Below are 26,464 nucleotides of genomic sequence, written 5' to 3' on the forward strand. Positions count from 1 at the left end.
CTATTACATATAGGCCGATATTTATAGAAGAGTAGAGCTTTCCCTTCTCCGATTTCTACGATTCGTTATTGAAAAACTGTGTGCTAGAGGGACTGAGCACACTCAAACAAAACACTTCAAAGAACATATTATGAGAAATGATACGTAAAAACATTACATTTAAACAGTTGCTCAGCCCACAGGAACCCAGCACCAAGCAAATGCAAACAACTGAAGGGGCTCTCTATTCCCAATCCCTTTGACAAAAATAACAAACCACGGTTCTTCCCTGTAATGGGAGGAGAAATGGGAGCTTGAGAACATAAAATATGTTGCTGCACAGGAAGGGAGAGGATGTGTATATGTATTTCAGATTGGCAGTTTTGTTTGAAAAGGGTCTCTGGATCTTTGCTTTTAAGAATGGGGAACGCTAAGAGGGGTAGAATGAGGGGAGAAATACAATAGTTTCATCGTTTAACATTTTTGATGGACAAGACTGTCTAAAGGCTAATTGGAAAGTCAGCACTTGCAGGAAGAAACAGGCAAGCAAATACATTTCTAAACAGAATGCCAAAAGACTGTTGTTAGCATATTTGTACATTTCCAATTTTTTTCTTACTACACGTTTCCAACAACTCAAACAGATCAGTTTAAATACAACTTCTTTTACTAATGTCTTTTGAAGCATCACTGCAGTCAGATTGAGTCAAGAAACCATCTGCTACAAATACAAATAGAGCTACATTCAAGAATTATATTACCCAGCCTTCCTAGCAAACCTCTTACGTGCAAGCTGTTCTTGTCAAAATCAGAACCATTGTGATGATGCATCTTAATATTCAGTCAGACTTTAAGTAAAGAGTGACAAAAGTCCACATATGGATGACAGCTGTTTCTTCAGTAAATATTTTCCCATTTATTGAATGGAGGCTTATGGCAGTTCAGGATATGTTCCATCAGACATTTCAGTCTGAATTAACTGCCTGGTGACTATTAAAACAATAACAAGGATAACATTTCTGTTTTCAAAGCTTTGCTACAACTTACATCTGAAAAACCAACAGATACTCCAATTAAAGTTGTACAGTATGCCATTTTTTTTTCCTTTATTGATTTTAGAGAGAGAGGAAATGAGAGGGAGAGAGAGAGAGAAACATCCATGACAGACAACATCGATTGCCCGCCTCCTGCATGCCCCCCACTAGGAATCGGGCCAACAACTGGGGCATGAGTCCTGACCAGGAATCAAACTGGCGACCTCTTGGTGCATGGGTTGGCGCTCAGCTGCTGAGCCACACTGATGGGACTATACAGTATGCCATTAATTTGACAGTATCCTTGACTAATATTGGTGATGACAGAACCAAATTGATGACTCTACTTTTTTGCTCCTCCCCCTCTAATAATAGCATTTATAAAATTAAAGCAAAATCGATATATTGATTTTCTAATCATATGAGCAAAGTTGATGGGAATTTAAACATGTATGACTAATTCTGATCAGCTGTAAAACACTAGAAAAGATTAATGAGCCTTTAGCTAAAAGAACCTCAGATATGATCTCTTTTAACCAATAAAATACTTATAAAATTGGAAAGTCAATAAAAAAGTGAAGATAGACTCTGATGAAGAATTCAGTAACTCTATAATACATATCAGTAGTTAGAGAAAAAACAATTAGTGCCAACTTACGAGGTGACCTTAATGTTTTAGTAGTGCCTTGAACATGTGATATACCCCTTTTATAAATCCTAAATGTTGTGTTGGACAAAAGTCTATTAATAGTATATTTTTCAATTAGCATTTTTGAAGTTTGCTAACTTTGAGGTCGACTGCTAGCTAAGTAGACTTAAATTCTCCTATACGTAACCAAAACTATCTTGCTGCTCTTCTCTGGTGACTCCAAAGCCACTCTTGGGAGGTGGCAGGTTGTTTGTGTCTTAGGTTAGGCCTGCAATATTGATGTGTTAAGGAATCACTGTTTCTCAGCATCTGTATGGCAAATTGTGCCCTTTAATATAGTTTTTAAACCCAACATTTAAAAAACAATATTAAGCTTATAGTCTTATATTCCACAACTGTCATCAGTCTCTGATCTTTTTTTTGGTATGTGCTCCTAGTGGGAACCAAATCTGGGACTCTCTGGTCCACAGGCCGATGCTCCAATCGTTGAGCCAAACCGGCCAGGGGGATCTTTTTTTTTCTTTTTTTAATGAAAATTATTTCAGATCTCACACTGTATTACTCTAAGTCAAATAAGCCAGTCAGAGAAAGACAAGTATCACATGATCTCACCTATATATGGAAGCTAATGAACAAAATAAACTGACGAGAGAAATAGATCCAGAGGTATGGAAGCATGGAACAGACTGACGAACCTCAGAGGGAAGTGGGGGGAGGTGGGAAGAGATAACCAATGGGTGAGAGATAACCACTGGCGGGGAGGAGACATCTGTCTGTAATACTTTCAACAGTAAAGATAAAAAAAATTACAAAAATAAACAAGGATGTCTTACCCCGCTATCGGATCTACTGCTATAGCCTTAGGATTATGAAGCTCCAGATCGATCAGGGTGACACACACGGACCCGTTGTAATTACAAACAAAGATCCGGTCGCTGACATGGTCCACAAAGTAGAGATTTCTGGTGAGCCAATCAATCGCCATGTGTTCCACATCTGAAAAATACACACACAAAATCATTGAATCACAGGTGCAAATCTAGTATCATAAGCCAAAGAGTACGTAGGTCTGCCCAAAGCATCGCAGAGGACATTTTGGAAGTATGGGTAGTTTTATGATAGACACCTGCAAAGACAATTTCTTGCTATGCCAAAATAAGTGACTTAAGTATTCTATAAAAAAAAAAAAAAAAAAAAAAAAATGACTATTTCTTGTAAACATTCTTCTGGCCATCTAAAGACTGAGGATGATCTAGACACAAATGGATGAAGTGTATATAAATCCTAACGTAAAGATGTTTACAATAAAGTATGTCTACTAGTTTTTGTGTTTGCCCAAAATAGTTAATTCAACCCAATTGCCATAACTGGTTCAATGGCACAGCTAAACTCTTTAGTGGTAAGAAGAGTAAAAAAAAAAAAAAAAAAAATTAGTGAACTTAAAGTAAGTCCTTATGTTCAGACGCTCTTCTATTACACAAAGGAAAGGTGGAGAAGATGGAAAAAGAGATCTGTATGATCCTTTGTTTATACAATGTATCCAGATCTTGGAAATTAAGCAAAAAGAGGGGTGAAATGTTCTTTCAATGAAATAGTAGGCATTGTAAATCATACCTGCTCAAAGATTAATTCATTCTCTAGAAGAGGGATATTCAGTAGTACTTTCTGTGATGACAGAAATAGTCTATATTTATGCTGTTCAGTAAAGTAGCCACTAGCCAAATGTATCTGGTGAGCTAGTGTAACTGGGAAACTGAATCTTTATTGTATTTCATTTAAATTAATTCTAATTAAATTTTTTAAAAATGTATGTAGCTAGTGTAGCTCTAGAAGAACATTTGACTTGAGTACTTTCTATTTGATCAGATTGTGAAATTTCATGCTAATTAGATATTTATCTGGTGTAAAAGATAATCTCAAAGATTATGGTTTTATTATCCAAACCATTAACCGTGTTTTTTTTTGTTTGTTTGTTTTTTTTTATCTAACCTACAAATCCTATTTAAATACTCTTTTCTTTAAAATACTTATAAATATTTAATTCCACAAATGTGCTTAGAACAGTATCAGGCTGGTTTCCTTAATAATGCCATAAACAAATAAATTTCTGGGTTTTATTCCTTTCTAAATTTTTTGACAGTATGTTTTTATGTATGGAAATTATAATCTGATACCTTCTTGGTTGAGCTCACTATAGATCTATGATTCATCAACTAAGAAGAATGTCCTTCTGCAATCTAAACCTAAACATTCTTCCAACTCTATGCTTCAAAAAATTCCTTACTAACATGCTACTTCAGTGAGTGATATTCCCTCAACAGAAAGACTAATATAAATGCATGCGCCATTATTATAATCCATAATAGTATATTGTTAAAACAAAACAACAGAGAAAGCAGCAACTTTGTGCAAATGTCTATCAAGCCTTACAAGGACAAGCAGAAAGTGGATATTGCATTCATTGGATACACATTTTCAAACAATCGATTGCAGTTTCAGTCCTAAATTACACAGTCCTGATGGAAGCATAAGCATTGAAATGTTCCACACACCACATGAAACTTTGTTCTCACTAGTTCAGCAACCAGAATTTTTAAAAATATGAACTATTTTTCTGTCTCCAGAAATCCGTCAATGTATGCTTTGTTTTGAAAAATTTTTTTGTATTATTATATCAGTGAGAGCACAGAACCCACTGTTTCAAATGTCATTGCAAATACCTTGGATTCAGATAATGTGCCAGAGTACATTCAGTGACTCATTCCTCATGCCAGGCATACGGTTGGTTTGATCTACGCAATTGTAATTTCAGACAAAAGATCTGTTTGACAACATTCACACCTTCTTTCAACTTTGTATTATTGAGGAAAGATTCTCTGCTACTGAAACAATAGGTATTGTTAACAACCATCCAACTTTGAAGGAGCAAGTTCTCATTAAATAACCTGATAATTAGCCAAACATTTAGTAATTGTGGAAATTGATTTTGTTTTCTTTTCTTATAGTTGAAGATTTTGTCTTATAGTTGAAGATTGTTTATTAAGATTGCAGAATGAAGGCAATTAGGCAAAGAGATTAAATAAGTAAGCCTGGAGATAGATATATTTGGCCAAAATGATTTGAACATTTTAGGAGATAGGTACATTTTTCTAGATGGCAGATTCAGTATTTCATTTTCATTTTCTGGTATATAACAAAGTTTATTGGAAACTGCAGAAGATAACTATAATCATTTTATGATATTACATTACAAAACAATCTCTCAATTTTTAATAGTAAGACCTTTACTATTTCACTGTTACTAAAATGGTTTTAAATATTTTCTTGTTATTACATTCTCTAGTTAGCTTTTTGTTTGTTTTTTTATTCCTCACCCGAGGATATTTTTCTATTTATCATCAGATAGAGTGGGAGGGAGGGAGAGAGAGACAGAGAGAAACATCGACGTGATAGAGCCATATTAACTGGTTGCCTCTTGCCTGACCAAACTGCAACCGAGGTACATGCCCTTGACTGGAATTAAATCCACAATTCTTTGATCCACAGGCCTATGCCTAACCATTAAGCCAAACCAGCCAGGGCTCTCTAGTTAGTTTTTATTTATTCTTCTTCCAAAAGTCCCTCAGATTTCACCCTTACTGTTCTCTTTTAATGGCTCTTATTGTGGTCACTCCAAATTTCTTATTTGCAAAAAGCAAAGGTGACTTTTCTGCTTATACCTACAAAATAATCTGAATGTCAATGTTGATAAAATTTTAAATAATAATAAAAATATTGAAAGTATTTTGAAACTGTTAAATTGTTACATAAATATAAGTAACTGTTAATTTCTAAAACTCAATATTTCTTAGGTCAAAGAATTTAAAGTTGTACCCAGTAGAAATTAATTTTAGATTTAATAAAAAAGTAAAAAAAAAAAGAAAGCAAGCAAATACTTATGATTATCTGTAATTGATAACCTATACTTGAATAAATTGAATAAAATATTACATCAAATTTTTCATCATGACTAAAGCAGGTAACTAATTACCAGAGCTGGTGAAGGTAGACATTTTTTAATTCACTAAAATGTATATATACTTAGTGCTATGGACTCAATTGCTTTCCCCAAAATTCGTATATTGAAGTCCTAATCCCTAGTACCTCAGAATGTGACTGCATTTGAAAATAAAGTCTTTGAAGTGATCATTAGAATAAGGCCATTAGGGTAGTCCCTAATACAATCTGACTGGGGTCGTTATAAAAAGAGGAGATTAGGTTATGCCAAGAGAGACCAGAGGAAAGGCCATCTGCAAACAGAGGGAAGCCTCAGAGAAATCCAGTTCTGCTGACAGCTCGACCTTGGTGTCCAGTCTTCAGAACTGGAGAGAATGGATTTTTGTTGTTTGAACACTCACTGAGTGATATTTTGTTATGGCAGGTCTAGCAAAATAATATACCTACTTAAGTATTATTTAATAAGGTGGTCCATGCCATAAATTATTGAGAACAAAAATCAAGATCTTGCTAATAAAAAATATAAAAGAAATATCACATGTCTTTTTAATGTCATACTAGACCATTGTGTAATAGGTCTCTTCAAGGATTAGTTAAATCTTCTGGGGAACATACTTTTGTTTAACTTACAACTTAATAGTATTGATTAGGTCCCAGTCTCTGTGAGTTTAGATATTAATTTGTATATTAATAAATTGCAAATAATTTTTGTCCTATAGAGATAAAAATCATTTCCGTCAGGTAGTAAAAATAACCCGTTTATTGTCCAATGTGACATCAACTAGTTCTATATCTAACTTGACAATCTTAAACGAGCCTATTTTTCTTTCATTGATTATAAATACTTCAGTCTTTTTTGTTCTCCTTTGAACCAAATTTACCATTCTGCTGCTTCACTCATTAATGAGCTAAATGACTTGTTAACACATTTTCACTACATTTTTTTTATGTCATGTTTTTAGCCTCTTGAAGATTATACATTAACAAATTTTAGTACTTGATTTCTTCTTTAATTATCTGCTATGTGGTCTCCAACGAGCCAGAAAGAACACTTTTAAATGAATAGAAGGATTGGAAAACAGCGTAAGTAGTGAAACTTGTGAGGCGGGCCTGCGACCAGCCTGGAAGCGTGCTCCTACCTGAACAGGCAGGCTCAGACCCAGCTCACGGTTTCACACTGAAATGCTTCTTTGTTTCAAAGGCCACCAAATATGGATTTCTAGATTTCATTTGAAGTCTTCCATTATTTAAATATGGTCAACTTTTTTTTTTTTTTTATTATAAAGCATTTTGTGTATCAAAAGCCAAACAAACAACAATACCTGTCTGCAGCCAAACTAGATCAAAAGCCACTACTGTGGTTACACTAAAGCAAAGCCAATACTATGTGTTATTTAGTTCAGCCTAACCCTCTACTTTAAAGTATGTCCTTGAGAAAGTTACTAATATCTATCAAAGCCATTGTTCATATAATAAATAAACATAATGTTCATTTACACAGTGGTCAGAGGATTATATCAGACAACAAATTTTAAGAGTCTGGTACAGTGGCATGTAGTAGATATTCTACAAATATTAGTTGCCTCCCAGAGAGAAATAACGGACTACCCTTTATTTTTTTTTTATTGATTTTAGAGAGAGGGGAAGGGAGAGGGAGAGAGAGAGAGAGAAAATCAATGAGAGAGAACATCGATTGGCTGTCTCCTGCATGCCACCACTGGGGATCGGGCTCACAACCTGGGCATGTGCCCTGACCGGGAATCAAACCAGCAACCTCCTGGTGCATGGTTTGACACTCAACCACAGTCACACCAGCTGGGCTAAAGGACTATCCTTTAGTTTAAAGCTTTGTGACTGCTTATAATATGTATGTACTTACTAAAACAATAAATAAGTTAATACATAAGATAGACACTCAGTAGTTGTGATAATTTTTAAATATTCCACAAAGTTTTGGTACTGCTCCTTTCAAGTGGAAGATGTTTTCTTTTAAAAAAAATTTTTGTTTTTCCTTCATTGATTTTAGAGTGGGGGTGGGGGGAGAGACAGATAGAAACATCAATGCAAGAGAACATCTATTGGCCACCTCCAGCATGCCGCCACTGGGGATTTGGCCCACAACTGGGCATGTGTCCTGACTGGGAATCGAACTGGCAACCTCTTGGTGCCTGGGTCAATGTTCGACCACTGAGCCACACCAGCCAGACCAAGAGGAAGATCTTAATTGTCCTCCCTTTGATCTTGGGCCATTCTTCGTGATTTTCTTGTAATGAATATAATGTGGTTAGAAATGACAGTGTGATTTCTAAGGGTAAGTCGTAAAAGGCATTTTAACTTCCAGTTTGTTCTCTCTCTCTCTCTCTCTCTCTCTGGATCACTCTCTCTGCTGGAAACCAGCTGCTATGCCATGAAGATATTCAAACAACCCTGTGCAGCGGTCCATGTTTCAAGGAACACAGAGAGGCCTGCTACCAACAGTCACAAGAATGAGCTTGGAAGCCACTTTTCCAGCCACAGCTCAGCTGCTGCTGGATGCCCACAGTCCTGGCTAACATTTTGATTACAATCTCATTAGAAGCCCTATCACAACCACGAAGCTAAGCGACTCCTAACTCTTGTCCCACAAAAAGGACAGAAGAATATGTTTGCAGTTTTTAAGACACTACATTTTAGGATAATTTGCTATGCAACAATATATAAATAATAAAATAGTTAAATTCCTGTAGCTTTTATTTGTCTATTACCTCTAATTTTTAAAATTTTACTTTTCAATTATAGTTAACATACAATATTATCTTAGTTTCAGATGTACAACATATTGATTAAATATTTACCTTGTGAAGTGATGACCCCAATAAGTTAAGTACCCATTTGACATCATACATAGTTGTCACAATATTAATGACCAAATTCCATATACTATACTTTACCTCTCTGTGGCTATTCTTATAACTTGCAATCTGTACTTCTTAATCCCTTTCACCTCTTTCACCCATCCTACAACCTCCTTCCTATTTGGTGAACATTAATTTGTTCCTCATAGTCAGTCTATTTCTGTTTCATTTATTTATTTTGTTTTTTAGATTCTACCATATAGTGAAATCATATGGTATCTGTCTGACTTATTTCACTTAGTATAACACCCTCTAATATCATCCATGTTACCACAAAAGGTAAGAGTTCAGTATTTTTTATGGTTGAGTAATATTCCATTGTATATATGTACCACATCTTCTTTATCTGTTTGTTTACTGATACACACTTAGGCTGCTTCAATATCTTGGCTATTGTAAATAATGGTGCAATGAATACAGGGGTACATGCATTTTTTTCAAATTAGAGTTTTGGGTTTCTTCAAATCTCTATAGCTTTTAAAAATAGATTTGGTTGGTTTCCCATAGGTAGAGGTCATTTTTATTTTTATTTATTTTTTATCCTCACCCAAGGACATTTTTGCATTTATCTTCAGATAGAGTGGGAGGAAGAGAGGAAGGAAGAGAGAGAGAGAAATATTGATGTAAGAGAGACAAATCAAGTGGTTGCCACCCACACAATCCCACCTGGGGCCGGGGAAAAACTGCAGCCAAGGTACATGCCCTTAGCAGGAACTGAACCCAGGATTCTCTGGTCTGCAGGCTGACACTCTAACCCTTGAGCAAAACTGGCCAGGGCTGGTGGAGGTCATTTTTAGATTTACATCTAAACTAGATTGTACATAGCATTAATCATTTTGGTTCCCTTAAGTTTTCTGTAGTGCAGCTTAATGCTAAAAACAAAAACAAAAACCCCAAAAACAAAAAAACAGAGAATATTCCATAAATGCTCAAAAATTATCTCTGGAAAATTTAGAAATAACTTGTCTTAAAAATTTCTGCTCTAATTTTACTAAGTGTGGTTCTGTGCTGAAACAACTGCAATAGGGCACATCAAAGTCTCTTATATGGTCCCCTCCCCAAGAACCAATGTCTGATAGCATTAGTATTATAAAGAAAATAAAGCAGGGTAATGACTTACAAAGTGGCTGATCAGAAGGCATATCCTGAGAAGGATGATATTTGAATTGAGCACAGAATAACAAGCTGATAAGCACATGGAGATTTGGGGGCAGGGTCTACCAAGCAGGGATGAGCTTGGCATATTCTAAACATGAGGACTAAAGATGGGAGGAGCTATACCATAGCTAAAATACCAATGAATGCAAAAAGATGAGATAGCAGAGATTGCCAGGGGTATAGAAACTACAGTAAATTGATGAATTTAATAATAATTACATTGTAAAACCAGGTGGTTACTTTGTCTTAAATGTGATTTTTATCTTCATCACACAGTAAATGTATATGATTTAAAAAATCAAAGAGCTCATGAAGGCTTACAGAGAGAAAAAAAAAAAAAAGTCCACTTCACCTCCCTCTACTCTCTTCCAATTTTTTAGCGATTTCAATTGTGTTTGCTTTGATGATTCTATATCAGTTTTTTAAGGTTTAAGTTTTTACAGATTATATATAATGTATTAACTTTTTAAAATGTTTTCATTAATTTTTTTTTTTTTTTTTTTTTTTTTTTTTTAGAGAGGGCAGAACGGAGAGAGAAATAGAAACATCTATGTGAGAGAGAAACATCAATCAGCTGCCTCCTGCATGCCACCTACTGGGGATGGAGCCTGCGACCTGGGCATGTGCCCTGACTGGGAATCAAACCAGGATCTCCCAGTCCATGGGACAATGCTCAGTTCACTAAGCCACACTGGCCGGGCTAATTTATTAACTTTTTAACATACAAGATTAGGATTTATATATATATATAATTTATTATATATATATATAGAATATATATATATCCTCATCTTCTTCCCATATCTTTCTTAGTTAAATTAACATTCAATGTTTATGTAACTATGACTATATATTTTTTTGTTGACAGATGAAGAAAGTATTTTATTATGATTATACTTCCCTCCTTAAATAACTTTTTTAATTCTATTTTTTTCATTTTTCTTTATTAATTTATTACTGCATAATTCTATTAAAATTTCTAAAACTTTTCCCTGAATAGAAAAATAACACACAGTCATTTATTAATTTCTCTTTTTGCTTTTGACACCCTCTGATCTCCTCCTATGCTCTTCTTACAATCTGTACTTGGCTTGCTCCGTAGCCATGGTCTTTGGGATTCCTTTTAAAAAAAAATTTTTTTTAAATTAATTTTAGAGAGAAAGGAAGAGAGAAATAGAGAGATAGAAACATCAGTGAGAGAGAACATCGAGTGGCTGCCTCCTTCATGCCCCCCACTGGGGATCAGGCCCACAACCTGGGCATGTGCCCTGACCAGGAATTGGTTCAGCATCCTCTTGGTGCATGGGTTGACGTCAACCACTGAGCCACACTGGCCGGGCTGGATTTCCTTTTATCAGTCAGGATATTTATTATTTAACTCCTTCAGAAATTAATCATCCCATTTTCTGCTAACATAGGGGATGCATTGTTCCTGGCTGTGGGGACCAGGGTAGGATTTCTAGTAGCCTAGATATGCTAAAACCAGGTTCTAAGCTCATCATATTACTAGCCTTATCTTATATCTCCACCTTCACAGGGGTCCAGAGTCTTTATTTTTTAGCTTTTCTGGGATTCTTTATCTTGGTATTCCATTTGCACTGAGCAAAGCAAAGAAATATTAAACTTAATCATTTATCACTTAATCATCCACTTTTTATTGTCCAAAAGTATCTCACATGCTTTGTCTCCTTTCTTTTGATCTTAATACAATTAAGACATTTCTTTACTATATTTACAGTGGACTTAAAAACAAAAACAACAACAAAAACACAGAACAACAGATAAATACTTTTGAGCAATCTGCAGTATTTAACATAAAGTACTCAGGGACAGTTCCAAGCAGGGAAATTAAACATCTGCTTATCATTTTAAAAAGATCATTCTGACTGCTATGTGGATAAAGGGGATGTGTCTGAAAGCAGGTTACCAGTTAGGAACATCCTGCATTTCCAGGAGAGAGATAATGGCTTCAAAGAGTATCAACACAATAGTGAGGTTACGTGATATATATTCACCACATATTCGAAGGACTGCATTTAAGTTATATTCTAGCTCAGATGAAGAAGCCAAGCATGATAGAAAATTTGAAGACATCACATCACAGAAAATCAGAAACATTCCAAATATAGATTGTTTCCATCTACACATCTATTCTTGTATATTATGAATATTTTAAACCAACATTTTTATTTCCTCTCAAATAGTGATCCTCAAACTGTGATGTTGCCTTCAGATGAAGTGTGTTACAGTATTTCTAATAGCAATGCAGAAAACAGTAGGCAAAAATAATATTTTAAAAATGTTAAGATTATAATCTATTCGGTTTTCCTAAATTTATGTCTCTTACTTTAGGTGGATAATTAACATTTAGGATTTTTCCACATTTCTTTATTAAAACATTTGAAAATGCTCACTGAATGATAAGATGATGTAATTTCATATGTCACCATCTTTATCAAGAAACATGTACTTACTTTATTCCTAGATAAACTAAATACTATCCCTAAATAAACTGAATTGAGCAAACAGAGGCTCTGACTGCTTGGTATAATCATTAAAGTGGTATTATAGTAGCTCAATTTGGGTGTACTGTGGCATTCTTAATTATCAAGAGAGCCCCTGGCACATACAAAGCCCTTTTCTTTTCCTTTAAGAATTTCTTTTCGTTTCTTTTTTTTTAAACCTCACCCAAGGACTTTTTTGCATTTATCTTCAGATAGAGTGGGAAGGAGAGAGAGAGAGAGAAACATCAATGTGAGAGAGACACATCAACTGGTTGTCACCCATGTGACCCCAACTGGGGCCGGGAACAAACTGCAACCGAGGTATGCCCCTTAGCGGAAACCGAACCTGGGAGTCTGGGCCAACGCTCTAACTGCTGAGTTAAATCGGCCTGCGCGAATCCTGTTTCTTAAACACATAAAACGTGGTCAACGTGAGTATCAAGATCAGTTCTTCATGCAAGTAGTCACACAGTTCTACTTATATTGTGTGTCTTTATAAAAAATACAAGGAAGGTGCTTCTACACAGGCTAGTGGGCCAATATCAGGTATTCATACAGACAATGGATGTCCTTATATTTCTGTTAAGAGGAAAGAAAATGAAATGACTGAGCTTTTGAACCTTCTTCCATTTTATGATTCCACTATTTCTTAATTCCTTCTCTAACCCAAGCTAAACGCTAATCATATTTCCTTTAGTGGATGCATTTGAAAAGATGCCAGGGTTGTTCTCTCTACAGCAAACACAGTTGACACAAAGTGTCCTTTTCCCCCTATGTAGAAATTTACATTCATATTTGATCTATAACTCAAACAGATTCACCTCCTTTCCTTTATTATTTCTCCCCACTTTACTCATATTTAATCTATCAGAACATCTTAAGATCTTAACCTGAAACTATACACTTCTTCCCATCTGCTAATACTCAGCTTGGTCAGGACACTATTTTCTCTTCCCTGATGGCTACAATTGCTCAACTGGTCTCTCTGCTTCTCTTGTAAACCCTCTGTTACAGTCTTCACAGAGCACCTAAAGTGATCATTGAAAATCAAGTTATATCATGATACCAAAGAAGGAAACAGCACTATTTGTAGTCTGAGATCTATGTTACGGTTAATGACTAGTGAAGAAAAGTCTTAATGAACTGATAGAATCTAGGGATTTACTCTTCTGCATGCATGCTTTCAAAGTACATCATCAGTATTTTTATAAATATCTAAGTTTGCTGAACTTTAGCTCAATTCTAAGTCAAAACTTTATGGAGTGTTTCTCATTAATATATTGCCACATATGCCAACCACAAAATGAGATGTAGTAGGCTTCCAACTTCCATTTGTGTTGTTGTTCCTTCCACAGTTATTATTTTTTTTTTTTAGATTGTATTTCTTTTTTTACAGAGAGAGGAAGAGAAAGGGAGAAAGATAAACATTGATATAAGAGCGAAACATCAATAGGCTGCCTCCTGCACACCCCCTATCTGGGTTTGAGCCCACAACCCAGGCATGTGTCCTCACCAGGAATTAAACAGGCAACGTTTCAGTGCATGGGACAATGCCCAAACAGCTGAGCCACCCGGGCAGGGCCTTCTACATAGTTTTAATAAACAACAGGTTTTACCTTAAAATCTCTGTTTTCTTAGTTTCTAAAATATCACTCCTCTTCTTAAAATCCCCAGTGACTTCCCACTACACTTAGCATAAAATTCAAAGCCTTTAACATGGCTCACAAGTCTTACAAACTTCCCTTTTACCCCTATCTTCCTAGCTCATTCTACTCCAGGCACATCCCCCTCCTTTTTCATCAACCTGCAAAGAAAGCTCACAGTTTACGACATTTGTACTTGATCTTCAAGACAAGAGTATCTGAAGATGCATAGCTTGTATCCTCACTTCATTCAGGTATCCATTCAAATGTCAGTTTCTCAGAAAGGCCTCTCTCACGCAATCAATATTAAATAGAACCCTCCCCCCACAAGGCAACTCATCCTCACTGTTCTAAATTTATTTTCCTTGTATTATTCATAACTGATTGAAATTTACTACTTACGTATTACTTCTCTGTCTCCCCACACTAGAACATAAACTCCATATGAGCAGGAATTTTGTATTTCTAATTCATTTCTACATTCCCAATATTTGCAACACATTGACTTCTATAGTTTTACTGCACCCAAATCTCTAGAGTCTTTCTTTCTTGTTAATTCCTACAAAGTTCCACTTTTATGACTCAGAGGTATGTAACTTTGTGGTTTTTATTTCTGTCCTATATCTAAGAATTTACTGTCACCTTGGCATGGTTTGTTTCTGAGACTACTGGTCACCTTGACTGCTCTGCATGTCTTAGATTATTCTAGGTTATGTTTTGACTTAAGTCCCTGAAAACAGACTTTTGCCTATCCAGTGTAGCTCAGTGGATTGAGCATTGTCCCATGGACTGAGAGGGCTCGATCCCCAATAGGGGGTGTGCAGAGGCAGCCAATCGATGTTTCTGTTTCTATCTTTCTCTCCCTTCCTCTCTCTCTAAAAAAAATACACAGACTTTTGATTGATTATTATTGTTATTACATATTTATATTACATATTATACAATTACATATAATATTTATATACAATATAATAATTACTATATATATTATTACTATTGATTGTTTATTATTCACATTTGTCATATCTTTTAGTCTAAGATACAGTCTCAGGATCTGAATCATAACAAACAGAAAATGATGTATTTCCCTTGGGCATTATTTTCAATGTACAATAAGTAAAAGGAGAGTATACTAATGTATTTTAGTGGACTGATCCTGTAAATAAAGAGAGGTTCAGTTAGACCAATGTTATCAGTTGCACTGGATCAGGTAAATAAAATTTTATCTGAGAAGCCCAGTGACCAAATCTATATAGAATATTTTCATAGCTATGCTCACTATTGGCAAACATTTTAGATATTAAACTCATTCTACTGAAATGGCATTCGTTTTTGGAGACATATCCATAATAAAAATGAGTAAGTGCTTTTAAACTGCTTTTTTTCTGTAAGGTCCAGTAGTCAAAACCAATCACCAAATGATTCGTTCGTTGGACATGTCCAGGGGTTTCTCCACGAGTTACACTGAAGCATCCTGAGAGGTCTTAGGACTCTCTACATTGAGGAATGACACAGGAGTCATCCAGATATAGTCAAGCCCTGCAGTGTCAAGTTTACAGCTCTTCACCTCAGACATTTCATTCTAAAGTTTGCCTAAGACCTGTGCAACTGAAGACAGAGTGTTATTTTTCTGGGGATTTGCCCCTTGGCACTCCAGATGAATACACTAGGAAATAAATGCACTTCTACTTTTAGAATACGGAAAGAAGAATGTCTTCAGTTAGGTTAGGCTGCTACAATAAAATACCATAGACTGGATGTCTTAAACAATAAACATTTATGTCCCACACTTCTGGAGGCTGGGATGTTCAAGATCAAGTTGCCAGAGGATTCCGTGTATGGTGATGGTTCTGTTTCTGGTTCAAATAACCACCTTTTTTTTTTTTTTCCTGTATCCAAACATGGTAGAAAGCGAGTGAGCGCTCTGGTCACTTTGCTTTTTATAAGGGTATAAATCCCTTCATGGGGTTCTACCCTCATGACCTTAATTAAATCACCCTTTCTCCAAATACCATCACATTGGGGGTAGGACTTTAACATATAAATTTTGGGAGGACACAAACATTCAGTTCATAGCATACAGAACTACGGAAATCTCAATTCATATTGATATCCATATATAATAAATAAAATAATTGCTAACAGTAAACTCTAAATATTTCATAGCTATACATTACATCAGATATTTTCAACCTGTGTGCTATGAAACACTGGTGTGCAACAAGAATTTTCAAAACATGCAATAATACCTGCCTATTTAGTCAGGGACACTGATATATTTTCCCTTAGATTGTCAAATAGAAAAATGACAACAGCCAACACAACAATAGCTATTTAGTGTGAATTCATCAAAATTACACCTATTTCTGTCAGATCAGCAAAAAATATACTTTTTGGTGAACTGCAGAATTTTAGTAATTACTTTATGTGTGTTATGAGATGAAATAGGTTGAAAACTATTATATTACATAATAGCTCAATGCCCATCTTGGGTCCAATTTTGGATTGAAAAATACCTATTTTCGAAACTTCTGTTTTCATATGCAAATACCACTTGATCTCTGAGCAAGCCAATATATTCTTATTAGTCTTAATGTTCCTTGTTAAAGCTCCAACAAAAAGCTGTAAGAAAATTAAGTATTTGATGTATATCTGGCTAGAATGATCTTTCGGTACTTCTTAACTTTATATAATAATGCTTATAAATAAATGAGATGCTACATTCAATATAAACTACCAAAAAATGAATTGATTATCTGTACGAGTCAAGGGGAAACATTGGAATACGCAGATAACTGAGCTTGAGTTTGATTCTCCATGTAATTTTATGTAAATATTATCTCCTGGACATAGGATGGACAACATTAATAGAGAATCTCAAAATAATAGCTCAGGGTAAATGGAGAGATGATTATCTGCATAATTCACATGGTAGAAGTATTTTGCCTTAATTATCTGTACTTCAGGAACAAACATCTTTTTGCACAAATTATTGAAGTAAGTGCTATAACTTTCAATGGCATTTTATGCAATTGCAATCATAGTGCACTCTTTTAAGATACAAATCTTTGTGGTGATACCCATGGGTAGTTCTAATTTACTTAGTTATTCTTCTTAAAAATCAAGTCCTCAAAGCTCTAAGACAGAGCAAACCATCTGATATAGAGGAAAGGTTAAAGAAAAGCTTTATTTCATTTTTAAATGTCTTTTGAAAAATTTAATGGAAGTGGTCCTGGTCAGGAATTCACAGACAACTAAATATCTCTCTTGGAGACAACAAAAGGCGAACAATAGAAAGATCATTTATTTTCAAAAGCCACTTGTATGTCAGTGGAATTCAATGAGGACATCTTTCTTCCTGCTAGACATGACCCTTTCCCCACTGTGTCTAGGAAGGAAGATACTCCTAAACTTGAAGAGTTCCTAACATCACAATAGGTTGGGCCTCACTGGGTACCTTGGATAAATTATAGGGGTCTTTCTTTTAGGTAAATGGATGATTCCAAGGAAAGATATGGAATTGTGGAAACCATACTGTGACATACATACTGTGAATAAAAATAATGTGACGAAGTGAAATACCACCCCCCCACACACACACACCATGGAGCCACTTCAGTAGGAAAGAGATTTGTTTAATTTCTAAAGAAGAACAAAACATAGTAATGACTGGCTCCTATACTGAGTTGACTTCACTCCTAAGTAACTAAGGTAAAACAAGAATTTCTACTAAGAAATATGATATGACCTGTTGCTAAATGCTGTCGTTAAGATGAAAAAGGCTAACCGAATATTTTAAGTACAGAGCTCATCATTAGATTTGCAATTTAGGAATTATATTTAAGTTGTTCACCAAAGGATTACCGGGCATTTGGGAATTGCTCCAGGCTTACCAGACTCCCAGAAAAGTAATATATCAACCAGAATGTCAATTTGTGAATTTATTACTACTGATAGGGTGCCCCTCCAGTGGTACAATTATGAACAGATGCCATCCTAACAAATTCTTTCCTGGAATGATGGTATCGGAGAAACCAAATCTGAAAGTTATTAGAGACACACTTTTAAAAGGAATGAAAGTAAAGGAAATTCCACAGACCTGAGGGTTAGGCCTTCTAAGTTGTTTAAGGTGCTTGGAAAACTGACAGTGCTACACTATGGGATTCACCTTTTTGTCAAAAAAGAACCTGTGAGGTGTCCCTGACACAATATATGTTTTTTGACGTGAGATTCATATTTCATGAATGTATTTTAAATTTTTCACTCTCTGTATCTCCATCTTATTTGACATTGCTCTTTTACCGTCAAGAGGTTTTGTCATGCCTGGCCATGTGGCTCAGTGGTTGAGTGTCGATCCATGCACCAAGAGGTCACTGATTAGATTCTGGCCAGGGCACATGGCCAGACTGTGGGCCAAATCCCCAGTGTGGGACATGCAGGAGGCAGCCAATTGATGTTCTCTCTCATTGATGTTTCTATCTCTCTCTCCCTCTCTCTAAAATCAATAAAGAAAAAATATTTCATAAATTAAATAAAAGAGGTTTGTCACCATACTCTCGTCCAACTCATTGAAAAGATGTTACAATTAAATGAGAAATTACCTGATACTGGATACATTTCTAAGTTCTAGAATAACTTTGCTGCCATCCTAACCACTAGTTTCACTAATTAATGTCATAGATTTAAAATATATTTCATGACTTATTCATAATAAAAACAGCATCTTATTGTCCATGTTTCAGATTGGTAGATAAAGAGAACCTGCCAAATACTGTGTTCTACATGGCGTATAGCACTGTGATGGGATCATCAAGATATTCCCACTTTGCTAATTAAAACCCATAAATGAAACAAACAGGAATGAATCTAGACCAAAAGAAGACTAAGGGAATAATATTTAAAAGTTGTATACAGCATCATGAAAAATTTAGAGGCAAACATGTTTGTGTCTAGTGAATATGTCAAGTATATTTTACCAACTTCATAGGAAAAAAAATAAGTACAAACAATTGAAGTTTAGCATCTCTCTAATGTGTGCTTTGGTGAGTTTCAAGCATGTTTCCAAATGACAATAAAACAGTAATTGAGTTCTTCATAGCATGGCAACTGAACTAACAATAAAGACAAATTTATAGAGGAACCAAGTGCTGAGAGTTTTTTTTTTTTTTTTTTCAAAAGTGCAAATTCATCTAATGTTAGTGTAAAAATTAAAGAATAATGTAATGCCAATGCCTATAACATTAAGCATTTGAAATCAAGAAGGGGATTCTGCTAAGTCTCTAGATATGTGTCTTCAGATCAACATTTTTTGCTCTTTGAACTCTTTTTGTTTGTTTTTTTTCATTTTGAGCTCTCAATGGATGGCCTGATCACTTTGCTAAAACTCAGAGTTCAGCAGGGATGCATCGTATTAACTACCTACACACACACACACACACACACACACACACACACACACGGCAGCCACCTTTCGAAAAAGTCATTTTTATATTACCATATAAATATGCTAAGTAGAAGATGAGAAGCTTTTAAGAAGAATAAAGAGTTTAATAAACATGTATTTCCTTATAAAACAGCAGTTAATTAAAACATGTATCTCTGGGAATAGTTAGAATGTCCTCCTGGAGAATGAGCTTTGGATTCTTCACAGATGTTTCTTAGGGAGTAATATAAAATCAGTTACTACAATCAAGATTTTGTGCAGTATTTATATCTCTACTAATTAAAAAGTTCTAATTCTAAACACCTAAAAAAAATAAAATAAAAAACACAAACACACACAACTAAAAAATCACTGTTTGCCCTGGCCAGGTGGCTCAGTTGCCCATACACCAAAAGGGTTGTGGGTTTGATTCCCAGTCAGGGCACATACTCAGGTTGCAGGCTGGATTCCCAATGGGGCATGTGCTGGAGGCAACAGTTTAATGCCTCTCTTTCTCTCTCCACCCGCCCCTCCTTTCTCTCTAATATTGATAAAAATATATCCTCAGGTGAAGACTTAATAAGAACATCTTTTGGGGGAGAGGGAGACATCTACATCATAAAATACATATATTTTTTAAATCTCATTAATTTTCAAGATAAGCATGGTCATATTTCTTTTTTAGTTCTCAGCGAGGAGCTGACCAATTTCTGAACGTTTTCTAAAGAAATGATAAAACTAGAACTGACCAATTGTTGAACAATCTTAAAACTTATAAAACGTAACAAAAAGAAAACAAACAATCCAGTTTAAAAAAGGACAAAGGAGCCTAGTTCGGGATTTGTTCAGTGGTTAGAGCATCGGCCCACAGACCAAGGAATTGTGGGTTCAATTCTGGTCAAGGGCACCTACCTCAGTTGTGGTTCAGTCCCTGACCCTGGTTGGGGTTGTGCAGGAGGCAACCAGTACGTGTGTCTCTCCTACATCGATGTTTCTCTCTCTCTTTCCCACTCTATCTTAAGATAAATAAAAAAATATTCTCAGGTGAGGATTTAAAAAATAAATAAATAAAAATGGAAAAAGAACCTAAATAGATATCTCTCCAAACAGGACATACAAATGGCTAGGAGACATATGAAGAAATGCTCAACATCACTAATCATCAGAGAGATGCAAATGAAAACAACTATGAGGTATCACCTCATACCTGCCAGAATGACCACCATCAAAATATCATCAAACAACAAGTGCTGGTGAGGGTGTGGAGAAAAGGGAAACCTAGCACACTCCTGGTCAGAATGCAGATGGGTGCAGACACTGTGGAAAACAGTAATATGTTTTCTCAAAGAATTAAAAATGGAACTTCCAGTTGATCCAGTGATCCCACTTTTAGGAATATTTCCTAAGAAGCCTGAAACACCAATCAGAAAGAACATATACACCCTTATGGACTCCCTATTGCATATTTGCAATAGCTAAGATCTGAAAACAACCCAAGTGTACATCAGTAGATGAGTGGATAATAAAACTGTGGTACATTTATGTAATGGAATACTATGTAGCTGTAAAAGAGAAGGCTTTCATACCCTTTGAGACAGCATGGAGGGACCTGGAGAACATTATGCTAAGCAAAATAAGCCAGTCAAAGAAAGACAAGTATCACATAATCTCACTTACATGTGGAATCTAATGAACAAAATGAACTGAGGAACAAAATAGATCCAGAATGGATCTATTGCTAAAATGGAAACAGGGAACAACCCGGCAAAGTTTAGAGGGAAGGGGGTAAGGTGGTGGGAAGATATTCACCAAAAAACTTATATGCATAACTAATGGAAATAGACAATAATGCATTGAAGGCCATGGTTGGGGGGTGGCAGGATGGAGGGGTGAATAGGGGGAAAAAAAGGACACATGCCTGGATTTCAGGTTCAATACCTGGCCCTAGTCAGGGCACATGCAAGAAGCAACCAGTGGATGTGTCTCTCTCACACTGATGTTTTTTTTTTTTTCTCTCTCTCTCTCCCTGTACCCCTCCCCACCATTCCACTTCCTCTGAAAAAAAAAAAAAAAAAAATGAAAAAAATATCCTCAAGTGAGGATTAAAAAGAAAAGAAGAATAATCTGGTGTAATCGATCTAGGCAGAGGTGCAAATTAGTAAGGCTAAAACCCCCAAAATAAAGGAAAGATAAAAACCAGGGAATGGGGCTAATTCAGAAGCAAAGTCTATAAAGAATAAACAATCCTTTTAATTGTGGCTAGGCATGGCCTTCTGGACTTGAGCTGAATCTATAGATGGATTAAGACAAGGTGGTCAACTGTATATTAGAATCTGAACAGTGATATCAAATTTTGCAGAATATTGAACAATCACACAGAGAACGAACGTGTCTACTGTTTATCTGGAAGAGGACAATCTCGTTCTGAATCATCTTTCTTAATAAGTGATTAACTCAGAAAAAATTCCTATCTGTCTTAATCATCTCTGTACTTCATCCTGAGAAAATAGCTGGATCTCATTACTTTTGTGAACCTCACCATTCTGGGTGAATAGCTGAATCTGTGTCCCTACAACAGTATTCTACAAGAAAGATTTGGGGAAATAATTAGTTATCACACATGTGATTTCTTTGAATACTTATTGAAGAACCAAATTTGCTTACAAAATACTCTCAAACATTTTCTTCAAAATCTTCAACTATCAGGCTAAAATGCTAGACAATAAATACAGTTATATTTAAAAAGAAGAATAAAATTCAGTGAGAAATATAATCTGTAGCATTTTTCTCAGTGTTCCTTGGTTAATTAATATATTTTATTAAGCATACTGTTATCACTCTTCTTTAATTTCTCACAATATTGCTTAGGAGCAGTTTTCAATGTCAAGATAGCCCTTTCCAGAGGCCATATCAGATTCACCTTTTGAAAAGGTAGGCCTTTTCAAATGACACAGCTCATCTTGTTCACCCCCTTGGCAAGATTCTTATACCTCTTTCCTATTTAAAGACTTTTTTGTGAGCAGCTATTACTAATGTTAGTGAATCTAATCGATTTGGCTTGCTAAAATGTAAATTAATAATTGGGGCTCAATAAGGCAGTGTGGTGTTTAGCAAAAGCCATGAAGTCTAACCCTGCCCCCCCTCCCCCACTCCTTGAAGTTTGTCAGTCTGATCCCTACATCTATGTCTCTGGGTCTATTCTGTTAATCAGCTTATTTTGTTCATAAACCACTCTTCCAGAAGAATTGTGTAATTGTGTATAAAAACTGATTTGCTAGAAGGAAAATGCCAACAAACACAGGTAGTAGTTACCACTTAACATAAACCTAATAGTTTCCAAGGTATTTTAACAAAATCTGCAGTTGATAAGCTTATAATTATCAATTCGGTTTCTTGCTTTAAAAAAATCTCACCTTCACTATCACATTGTGAACTACCATTCAGTGAAAAAAAATCACAACTCTCATCAATGTGACACTGTAATAAACATTGAAAAGAAAGAATTACAACTACCTATGAAATTCACTACTGATGTAAACAGTGAACTGCATGTGAGTATATGCAAAACATGTGGTGAATATGTTTCTTTAAGTACATTCATACTTACATTAATAGCTCCCTCTAGCCATAAGGTGTGCTAGAACATCTAAGAATCCTGTCTACTGGTCTGTAAAAAAAATCTTAAAGGGTGGCATAGAAAATGAATTGAAACACTCACTGTGGAAAGATTGAAGGATATTGATTGTCCATTCATCTGTTAATCTTCCTGTTCTTGTTATCTGAATACATTTGAGCTGATTTGAAGATTCTCTTGATTCAATCCAACAAATCATATCTTCATTATAAATAAAATCCAGAGTATGAATTTCATTTCCATTGACTGAGGTCAGGGTTGCCATTTTACTTCCATTAAGATAGAAAACCTCAATGGTTTCAGAATTTGCAATTAACAGCATAGGCGGCCTGTCTGTAGGTTCTGCAATAAAAGAGAAGAAGAGTGAGTGCATTATTTATTAAGAGCTATTCTGTATTTTAATGCATATTTAAAATAAAAAATGCTTATAAAACGTATTTATCCATAACCCTTATGGATAAAAACAGTCCACTGAGCATTTGTATTCTTTATGTCCTTCGTCATAATGTGTTGTCTAGGGATGAGAACAGTGCTATTTACTTTCATTCTCGGTAATTAAAGGGAGTTCTGTGAGCTGTTTTTCTAGCCATGATGGTGGATCTGAACTGACCTCTCCATACAGTGTTACAGGCTTCCCTTGTGAGCAATGCATTCTTTTTTGAGGTGGATGTATGAGGTCAGAAATAGATTCTCTGGAGCGGAACATGCAAAGCTCACAACCTCATATAAAGAGCACCTGTGATCTCAGCCCCAGGAGTCAAACAATTACACATTCCCTTGTGACTGGGTTATGACTACTGAGCTCTTCCACATTTCTGCCCTATAGTCAGGAAAATAAGATTCTAAAAGTAACAGAAAAGTGTCCAACACTACTTAGTGAAGCATGCATTTTTACTTGCATTAGAATTGGTGAATATTTGATGAATATATACTAATTGACCAGAATTTCAATACCTTTTACTATTCAAAGGTAACAGTAAAATCTCATATAAAATTAGTGTTGAAAGGATTAGCTAGCCCTGGCTAGTGAGGTTCAGTTGGTTAGAGCATCGTCCTATACACCAAAAAGTCATGGGTTTAATTCCTGATCAGGGCACACATACCTAGGTTGCAGTTTTGTCCCAGTTTGGGTGCGCACACAAGAGGCAACCAATCAATGTTTCTCTCTCTCTCTCTCTCTCTCTCTCTCTCTCTCCCCCCCCTCCCTTCCTCTCTCTAAAATAAATCAATAAATCAATACACATGTCCTCAGGTAAAGATTTTTAAAAAACAACAACAGAAAAATCATTTTTAAAAAGTGCATAGCTATAAAATTATATTCAGAGTAGCTTTTGTGCTAATTAGAAAATAGAAAAAAAAAAAGAAAGAAAATCTTCAACTCCTTTTTTAAACCCTATAGCCAATGTCTCATTGAAACCTCATTGATTCTGATTTCTCACTGACTACTAAGACCATCCTGCTCCAAGCTGCCATCATCTCTTAACTAGATCATTCTAGCCTTCTAACTGTTTCTCTGCTTCATTCTATGCCCGTCCCTCTTTAGTGTATCTCAACAAAACAGTCAAAGTTATTATACCTTTAAGGCAGATCAAGTCACTCTTCTGCCCAGTTCCTCAAAGCACTCTCATTCCAACCAGTTAGGAGTCAAATCCCGTGCACTGGCGTATAAAGCCCTACCTGATTTGTATTCTCGTTACCTGCTTGATCTCATTTCCTTCATCTCCTAACTGCTTGCACCCACACACATCGCATTGCAGACACACTGCACTTCTTCCTTGCCCCTCTTTGAACAAGCCAGGTAAGCTGCCCAATCAGAGGCTTTCTAGTCTCTGGAATTACCATCCCCCATATATCAGAATGGATGGCTTACTTGCTCACCTCCTCTTAGGCATTATTTGAATGTCACCTTTCCTGAGAACGTCTCTAGCTTGTATAAATTGCAAGTTCCTGTACTCTCTATACCCATTTCTTGTATTATTTTTCACTTATCATCAAACATATATATCTTACTTATTTTTTCTGATTCATTATTGCTCTACTTTACTGAGGTAGCTTTAGCATTTGCTAAAGCCTGGAACCCAATAGTCATTCAATATACATTTTCTGAATTAATGAAAAAGGCACATGAAATTCTCGCATAGTAGAATTCTTTAGAAATATTCTGTGAAATGTTACAAAATAATTTTGTTTATTAACCTATGAATGGAACCTAGAGAAAGATGGAATATTCAGAGAAACTTTTAAACATCATTTGATGTTTCAAGAAGCTGATACTGAGAATTGTAAAGGTAGAAAATAAGCAAAAACATATACGATGACTAATGTAACTAAGTTCAAAGATTGAATGTATTATTTAATGGTCATTTGTGATGGGAGTAGGGTCATCAGTCTCCTTGTGTTTCTTTCAGATAGAACAGCCCTCCAGCCCTGGCCAGTTTGGCTCAGTTGTTAGAGCGTCGGCCTGCGGTCCGGAGAGACCCGGGTTCGGTTCCTGCTAAGGGCATGTACTTCGGTTGCAGTTTGTCCCCGGTCCTGGTTGGTCGTGCGGGTGGCAGCCACTCAATGTGTCCCTTCACGTCGATGTTTCTCTCTCTCTCTCCCTTCCTCTCTCTCCCTCCCACTCTATCTGTACAAAAAAATGGAAAAATATCCTCTGGTGAGGATAAAAAAAAAAAGAACAGCCCTCCAGTGAAGATTATTTTGGGTCTCTTCTCAAAGTTTTAAAATGTCAGCTCTAAAATGCATCCCAAGGCCTTCTAGGGCTATTTGCATTTTTACTCACCTAAGAAATTCTCTCAATCAAGGTATATGATTTTTATCCACCTTCAGAAAGACAATAAAAGTTTTTCACATTACAGAAAAAAAACAAAAACAAAGAAATGTAAACAACAATGAAAAGCTCAATGAGATTATTAAACAGGTGAGCCCAACAGTGTCTTCCCCATGGAGAAAACAGACTTGTCCTGGACTGCCTAGTAAAAACCAACAAACAAGAAGTCTCAAAAATGCTAACATTATTGCCCTGGCCAGTTTGGCACAGCGGCTAGAGCATCAGCCCACAGACCAGAGAGTTCTGGTTTCGATTCTGGCCAAGGGCACATACCTTGTTTGCGGTTCGTCCCCAGCCCTGGTTGGGGTCATGCTGGGGTCATGCAGGTGGCAAACAGTCGATGTGTCCCTCTCACATTGATATTTCTCTCCCTCTCTCTCTTTCCCTTACACTCTGTCTGAAGATAAATGTAAAAATATCCTTGGGTGAGAAATAAATAAATAAATAAATAAATAAATAAATAAATAAATAAATAATAAATAAATGCTAAGATTATTTCCCAACAAAGAGTTCTCTCAGAAGCATCAGTAAAATTGGGAATTACCACTGGTTAACAAAACGTAGTCACATGACTACATCTGAGCTTGGTTAGCAAGTTGACTTCTCTCCTAATCTCCAAGTCATCTTGAACCATGTAATACTTGCCCTTACAGTCCCTAATATGAAAGTCCAGAATTGGTCTCTTTTTACACTCACAGTTCTGTTTTGTTTGTTTGTTTTT

General features: G+C 35.8%; 1 protein-coding gene across 1 annotated transcript in view; it reads right to left on the minus strand.

Annotated features, from left to right (window-relative positions):
* The window catches only part of LRP1B (LDL receptor related protein 1B), a 1,816,022-nt gene that overhangs the window by 927,381 nt on the left and 862,177 nt on the right, over window positions 1–26,464 (minus strand). Inside the window, exons 6-7 of the mRNA XM_036254023.1 lie at window positions 22,998–23,255; window positions 2,496–2,658 (exon numbers count right to left, since the gene is read on the minus strand). Coding sequence (XP_036109916.1) covers window positions 2,496–2,658; window positions 22,998–23,255 — 421 coding nt within the window. The remainder of the gene's footprint in view (window positions 1–2,495; window positions 2,659–22,997; window positions 23,256–26,464) is intronic.

Source organism: Molossus molossus, unplaced genomic scaffold, assembly GCF_014108415.1.
Source record: "Molossus molossus isolate mMolMol1 unplaced genomic scaffold, mMolMol1.p scaffold_m16_p_11, whole genome shotgun sequence".
Lineage (NCBI taxonomy): Eukaryota > Metazoa > Chordata > Mammalia > Chiroptera > Molossidae > Molossus > Molossus molossus.